The sequence below is a fragment of the Asparagus officinalis genome, chromosome 7 (assembly GCF_001876935.1).
Source record: "Asparagus officinalis chromosome 7, Aspof.V1, whole genome shotgun sequence".
NCBI classification, from domain to species: Eukaryota; Viridiplantae; Streptophyta; class Magnoliopsida; order Asparagales; family Asparagaceae; genus Asparagus; species Asparagus officinalis.
In genome coordinates this window covers 53,159,570-53,167,325 of record NC_033800.1, presented here as the reverse complement: position 1 = coordinate 53,167,325, position 7,756 = coordinate 53,159,570, and the positions used below count along the sequence as shown (strand labels likewise).

At 39.1% G+C, this 7,756-nt stretch overlaps 1 protein-coding gene across 1 annotated transcript; it reads right to left on the bottom strand.

The window, feature by feature from the left end:
- Positions 272 to 7,504, bottom strand: LOC109849040 (uridine 5'-monophosphate synthase). Its single transcript, XM_020418807.1, has 6 exons — positions 6,760 to 7,504; positions 6,007 to 6,090; positions 2,896 to 2,978; positions 2,701 to 2,788; positions 2,360 to 2,614; positions 272 to 696 (listed from the first exon to the last, which is right to left on the bottom strand). The coding sequence occupies exons 1-6, from the start codon at positions 7,480 to 7,482 to the stop codon at positions 568 to 570; spliced, it is 1,362 nt and encodes a 453-aa protein (XP_020274396.1). The 5' UTR covers positions 7,483 to 7,504; the 3' UTR covers positions 272 to 567.

Below are 7,756 nucleotides of genomic sequence, written 5' to 3'. Positions count from 1 at the left end.
AAAAAATTTCAGATTTCATGCCATTTGCACGTTTGAAAAATAGATCCCTAAAACTTTTTTATACATAAAAAGTCCAATAGCTAAATAGATTATTAGGTTACCAATAAAACCACTCATTTTAATAAACGGATGGGTGAAAAGTAACTCATTTAGCAAATGTTAAGTAAGTCATAAATGGACAAATAGACACAAATGCGCCCACCCATTTATGACCCAACCAAAATAGACACAAATGCGCACACCCATTTATGACCCAACCAAAACCACCCATTTGAAAACCTTACACTCGAGAGATAATGCAGCACACTAGACATACTTAGAAGATGAAAAATACCATAGTTGTTAGCAAACAAAACTTTTTCTGAACTAACAGCACCACATAATCAAAATATATAATTTTGCCTTGCAAACAGGTAGGAGCTAACACCGTCAAGCTCCATATCAGCCACCGACGTCAAACATTCCCTTAAATCAAGAACACATACTTTGGCTTGCTAGCTAGCAATGCAACTTAGTTATATCTGCTAACTATTTTGATGGGCGAGTGGCAACCTTAAGCAAGGCGTCCTAAGAGCGACTTGCCTCGTAGGCCTCCCATCCCTGGACTCTATAATCTTTGGCAGCATCAGCAGGATCGGCTGCTTTTATAATTCCGCGGCCTACTATGATGATATCGCTGCCTCTGTCATGAATAACCTGCAAAAGAGCAGAATGTGTCACTAAAAGCTAAAAGCCACAAATAAGTGGTACTTGATCATCTTAACTTGGCATATCAAGACATCTTGAGATGTATGAAGCAACTGAACATTTTTGAGGCTAGATTCGGATCCTCTCCAATTAGGTTCCAATTAGGTGGCAATTGAGGACGGCTCCATTACCGCAATCCTTATGGCCTTCCAATTTTTGATCCTCTCCATGTAGAATCTCCGTTGTCACAATAGTAGTTTTCAAGACATTGGTGGTTTTCAAGATAATAATGGAGATCCAACGTGGCCTCATCTGATCCCTTGAAATTGGAATAGACGGTGAAGATTGAGATAATTGGCTTTCTCCAATTATATCTAAAAGGTACCCAATAGCTTTAGTTTAAGCGCCATAATGTCAATGATTGGAGAATGCTAAAAGCTAGAGACAGTAGCCTGTTGGATTTTATTTGATTTCCAGTTGTTAACCTGACTGAACAATATTACAAGTACAACAAAATTGACAGTGGTCCATGGTAAGCAAATCTTGATCTTGCATATGCTTGTGTTTTAAGGAATTCCACATTCCAAGTCACAGGAAGTACAGACATTTGCTAATTGCGTGTGCACTAAGAAATTTATTCCGAATTGAAAAGAAAACATAAATAGAATAAACCAATAAGTTCCAAACCAATTTGCAGGGTCAACATCTAAAAGTTTATTGTTGACTTGGAAACAAAAATTGAACATGCAAGACTATTTATCGAATCAACATTTCAGATCTTCCACACAAAAAAAAGTAGAAAGGGCCCTTCTACATTGCTAACTTATCAGCAACCTAAAACCACCATATACTTTTATTTGAAATCATCACGTATGTGACCCTTACAGACAACATAAGCCAGTTGAAAAAATGCATCACAACGAAGTGATAAATATGATATTTCGCCTAAAAAGTGGTATATTATATATTGACATATTGTCAGCAGGGTAGAAAAGAAACAAAGAGACAAAAGATAATAACATACTAGAGGACCATTCATTTTTTAGACCCAACATGGCCACCAAACACAAGCACTCTTAAACTAGTGTTTGCATTATAATAATACAATCCATGTCAAAAGAAACTGAATCAGCTTCAAGATCAAAGACATAGCCATGATATCGTCCTCAGATTCCTCTTAATGCTCACAACAACATTTCAACAGATTACGTGAAATCTCTTTAATTGGAGGAATGAAGGTTCACTTTCTACTAGACTAAGTGTATGCTGCGCTGTCCAGGTAGTAAGTAGCATTAAACCAACATTGAAATTTCTCCCTGCTATGTCAAACCCCCCATCCAACCCTAACCCACCCCGAAAAAATGTCACGACAAAAAGTTGCAAATTTGACCTTTAATGAACCGTCATTATGCTGGCTGTAAAAAACCACTAGCTTCAATTTACCTAATTATGAAATATATAAGCACTAGAATTTTTAGCATTCTCAATTCTTGAAGTTCATTTCTATAGCCTCATGGTAGTGTTTAACGATTTCAAATATAAAAAACACTCTGAAAGAACATGTTCAGAGAGAATTGCTTTGCATTTGTTGTGTCTTTGAATATTTTTTACAATGCAAATACAAAAATTAAAAATTTAGAAAGAAAAAAAGGTGCAACTAAATCAAACTTACAGAATAAGGAGTGTTGTATTGCTGGCCTAAGGAGTCCCCTCCTTTAACCATTTGAACACCTGGTGTTGCATGAATAAATCCTGTGTTCCCAGGTCCACCTTGCCATGATGCAGGGTTAACTGATATAAACCCAATGACAAAATCTGAATGCTGCTCAGCAATTTTTACTGCAATTGATGTATAATCTCCAGTGGCGAGATTGCCAGCAGAGCTCATTTCTGCAAGTAGTAAGAGTCCCCTCCCTCTAGGCAAGCCCTAAAAATATTTAAGTTAAAGAAATAAATACTAGAACAAGTTGTTTTAAGGAATCAATTACAGATCAGTCAAGAGGTTTTAGAAACCTTCAACTTGAGGCCATCCACAATGCCAGGTCCAGAGATAATGTGTGCATTAACAATATCCGCCCATTCCAAAATGCGGAAGATGCCTCTGAGACAATACAATGTGACATCATTAATGTATAAAAATACTTGTTGTGATTAAACATAAACAAGAAAGGACAGAAGCTACAAAATATTAAGGTAGCAAATTCTCACCCTTCATACTGCATAGTCACCGTATTTCCAATGTCCGCAAACTTACGATCTTCAAAGATTAAAAAGTTGTGCTTATCTGCAATCTTCAATACAAATACATTCAATGACTAACCATACTTCATATGTCTCATGCATAAATAGGATATAGTCAGAGAAGATCAACGTGATTAGATATCATTAGAATGCTATTAGAAGATGAAATTTGCATGCCAGAATTTCATATGCTTCAAGCTTCACTTCTGACGATTTTAGAAATATTTATTCATATCTGATACATATTTAATTTAAAGATTGCGTATAAGCAGCAGTGAAATACAAAGATCAAAATGCAATCGCAAAATAAACAACCATACAGGTACTATGAAACCTTAACATATTGAGCAACAATTTGGCCTAAACGAACCAAGTCGACATTAATGCAAATGAACTAACCTATGGTGCAACTTAGGATGATCAAGGAATCCTGTGCGCTCACTAACTGAAGAATTCAACTCAAATGAGAATGACAGGCAGGATTAATCAAGTTTTTACGAAAATCATCAGAAACTAATATCCACCAAATCGTGGCTTCACATACCATCTTGTCACCATGATAGCAACCAAGCTAACACAGGGAAAATCAATTTTATCAGAAAAGCTTCTGTTCTTTCATTTGATGGTGTTACACATAAAATTAAGAAGCAATTCTGGACCAACTATCTCGCGCCATGTGCCATGAATCCAAGCCAACATGGAGAACAGATGGCCTATGTCCAACTCAAAAAATGAGACACTCATCTTAGGATTAAGGGCCCAGAAGGAGGATTGTCAGAACTCCCTCTGGGATCGTCTTTGGCAAACACTGACCCACGTGCCCAGCTGTCCCCTAGGGCTGCTAGGCTACGGCTAGGGCACCCTGACCCTTGTGTCTCACAAGTCAGCCACTTGAGTGCCTTAATTTTATTAAATGCGCCTCACTTTTATTAAGGTAAAAAGAAGCTTCCTCAACCTATGAGGGCCTGACGTGTATCCATCTCAATCGTCTGAGATGATGACACCCCCTCCTCCACATCCATCCTCACAGTTATCTATATAAAGGAAGTTCCAATGGAAATTACCTCTCTAAACTAATTTTATTCCACTTCCACATTTACTCTTCCTCTCCTGTATTCAATACACTTTAAGGAAGATCCTAACTTGAACCTCAGAGGGCCCACCGGAACTTGTTTTCTGCCGCCTTCTAGCTGTCGTAGCTTTGTCCAGCTAGGCTACTAAGAATATTGCATTTCCACGTCAATGATTCGCTTGGGGGGCCCTTCCCAGATAATCCTCCACATAAGCAAGGTGACTTGTCACTTTTTACCATGCTTAAACAGATGGCAATCTTTAATAACATATATCGTCAGAATTCTAAAATCAGAGAAGTGCCCAACTGCCAAAAAGGGGAAAAACACTATGCAACTCATAAACACAAAAAAACCCTTAAGCTCTGTTTGGCAACCCAACAATAGACAACCAGGCCAGGCTGGCTTTCTCTTTAATCAGATCAGGGCTGGTCCAGGGTGAGAGGTGGACCAGTTGTGGCCTGTTTTCAGAGCCAAAAATTAGCTAGGAAAAACTGAGCCAGACTTGGCTATGTTTTTTCCAGACACAAAGTATTCTACAATTGGGCCAGGTTTGAACCTGGCCCAGTTTTATTGGGTAGACAAACTGGTACTTAAATTCAACTAGAAGTAGTTAGAGACATGATGTTACAAATGATCAAACTTTAGCTACAACATGACTCAAACATAAGATGGGTTCTTTTTTTTTCATGTACCTCTAGAATAAACATGAACCCTATCTGTTAAATTTCAGAAACGCAATGATCTTTAAGTACAATAAAGATGAAAACAGTTAATAGTAGAGGAATTGATCAGACATAAGCTCCATTTCTGAAACAAATTTAACTTAACACCCAGTTTTCAGATAACATTACAACTTGAATTCATGTATAGTATAAGATCCACTCACCACTGAATTCATGCGACACTAAATCTGTGTCAATTTTTTGGATTTGGTTTATAAAAGATCCGGACAGTTTATAGTTACTTTAGTTCTTCTTTTAGCATGGTTTGCAACATTAATTAGTGAATAAGGAGAGATAGTATACTATGTAGCACGGACACAGATCCGACATGGCCATCCGACACGCCGACACGAGGAAAATAGTAAAAAATACATAGGATACGTGTGTTCGACACGTGTGTCCGACACAGACACGACACGACACGGCTTCATGTTATGCATGTCCATGCTTCATAGATAGTATATGGATACAATCATCATTATTTGTAATATTTCCTTTTTCACAGTAGGAATGTAATTCCTTTAGGAAGCATTCACCCATTCCCCTTTTTCTGACTATTGTCTTTTTTGTTTTCGTGGTGGAGTTTGGGTGGCGGGTTGGGGATGTTGCTTGGGCCTATTGATTGGCTCCTATGCTGCAGAAGCTGAATCTACACAATGATAAGGTAGGTTTCCTACCTTATGTGGAGCTGACCCTAGTGAGTCTCCCTCTCATCCATGGTTTCTTAACGAACATATGTCAAGCTTTGACAACTCTTTCGTGGACCTTGTGCTCCATTCACAAACCATGTTATAACGGGAAAAGTCTTTGCCAGGCCTTTTTTTGGGATGATGATGTTGTAGATGATAATGGACAAATAAATAAATGTTGGGGAGCAATTTACAAGGTGTGATCAGCTGCCATGAAGCCAACCCCAGATTTTGCATGAACGCTTTGTTTACGATGATGATGGTGGTTGACACCATGTACATAGATACTAAAAATAGTGGATTACATAACTTTTGAGTTGAGTTTTGACAATATAAAAACAGAGATTTTAAATCTTTGATAAACAACAGAGCTTACTAATAGTCCATCCTGTGCATTGTATTCATGCTATTATGTCATTTATCATCTTTTTACACCATAAGGTAACCACATAGATGCTCCTGGTCCTGTATGAGTTTTTGTTATGTAAAACAAGTGCGGGAAAAAGTAAAAGTTAAAAAATTAATTCCAAACAATAATACTAAAGCGATGTCGTGAAAAATAAGGTAATTATAGACATGAGCATGAGAGACTACCGAGCGAAGCCGAGAGCCAAAATCAGGTGTAAAATCAGGCAGTATATCCACATGTGTTTTCAATAAGCAAATCTCAGGTCCAACCTGCACAAAACATAACAAAGATTTATTTATATAATGATTATGAATACTGAACTCTAGAAAGTACTAGCAAACTTATTTATCAACCAGAACATACATCATTAAAAATTCCTTCACAAAATGATCTGCAAGATAAGTGAAAAGTGAAAAGTGAAAACTTAAGAAACACTTCTCATGCAAGTGGACAAGAAATAATCACTGATCCAAATTCCTCCACATGCATCTATTATACTGTTGGAAACACTTGTCCCGAATTATCTAAGAATGCCTGCTATACCTTTTGCACTTTCCCCAATGTTGAACCCATACATAAATTTTCAAAAACTTGAAGTTTCTTCATTTGAATGGCAACTTGTTCCCTAATGTGGTATAAACTCCCAAACCATCAACTGACATCAAGAAATAAGGTAAAGATCATCCTGTCTGCGGCAGATGCAACAAAGGCAAACAACACACCATCCCGCTGTGGAATTATCAGAAGTAAAAGCATATGATATTGTATCTTTTTCTATGCAAGTACAAGCATAAACAATGATCAGAGTAAAAGCATATCCTGAATTGTCTGTCACTGTAAATTTATCATTCATGTAACCCAAAACCAATAAACATTTACTCAATATAATGTGTTATTACGAAGAAATAATTAGCATTGTGTATAGTTAAAATATAAACCTTATCAGCAATCTCAAGCAACTCTTTGGCAGTCCCCACATCCGCCGCCAAGCACAGATTACTCTGCTTCGCCTCCATCACCTCCAACAACCTCCTCCCTGTCGGATTCTTCACCATCCCAACCCTCTCTCTATACGAAACCCTAACCCTAGGCACAACTGCCTCCGGCTTCACAGCCGGAACCCCAACGCTCCGATTCGCCTCCAAGAACTCCCTAACCTCCCTCGCCTTCTCCTCCGTAACCCTCCCATTCCTCACCAAAACCTCCACCATCTCCGTCAACCTCACCAAAGAATGCAACTTTATCCCCTTCCCCGCCAAATTCTCCCTCCCTCCCTGCTCCCGATCAATCACCACAACCGCATCCCTAACCTCCAACCCCGCCTCCCTCAGCGGCGCCGCCGTCTCGAGCACCGACGCCCCGCTCGTCACCAGATCCTCCACAATCAAACAAACCTGTCCTTTAGAGAACGATCCTTCGATCGATTTCCCGGTTCCGTACGATTTGATCTCCTTTCGGCGCACGCCGCAGACGAGATCGAAGGAGGAGGAGGAGGAGGAGATTGAGGAGAAGAGGAGGGAGGAGATTTGGGAGAGGAGATTGGGGTAGGAGACGATGAGGCGGAGGTCGATGTAGATTGGGGAAGAGATGCCGGATTTGAGAGTGAAGGTGCCGAACTTAACGGCTTCGATTGAGTGGAGAGCGAGGATTAGGTCTTCCATTTTAGGGTTAGGGCTTTGAGCTCGAAAGAGAGAAAGAGTGAAGGTGGCGTTTTGAAGTGAACAAAAGTTGAAGACAGAGGGGGGAATTTTTTGGGGGGAGGAGATCGAGCGGGTAACTGATGTGGGCCCATAAGGACCGCCCCACTTGGACTTGGTACCTATTTTGGAGAAATTTTCCTATTTAGTCCCCAACATTTAACTGACTTCTAAATAACCCCCAAGTGTCATATAGTTGAAATAAGTTCTGCAAAACTGTAGCTTTCTCAATGGTAAT

Bases quoted from the DNA above. Each gene is read 5' to 3' on its own strand.
- LOC109849040 (XM_020418807.1), bottom strand. From the start codon at position 7,482: ATGGAAGACCTAATCCTCGCTCTCCACTCAATCGAAGCCGTTAAGTTC. The intron at 2,615-2,700 runs GTTTCTAAAACC...AAATATTTTTAG, and splicing joins TGGATGGCCTCAAGTTGAAG to GGCTTGCCTAGAGGGAGGGG. The intron at 697-2,359 runs GTAAGTTTGATT...GCTCTTTTGCAG, and splicing joins AATACAACACTCCTTATTCT to GTTATTCATGACAGAGGCAG.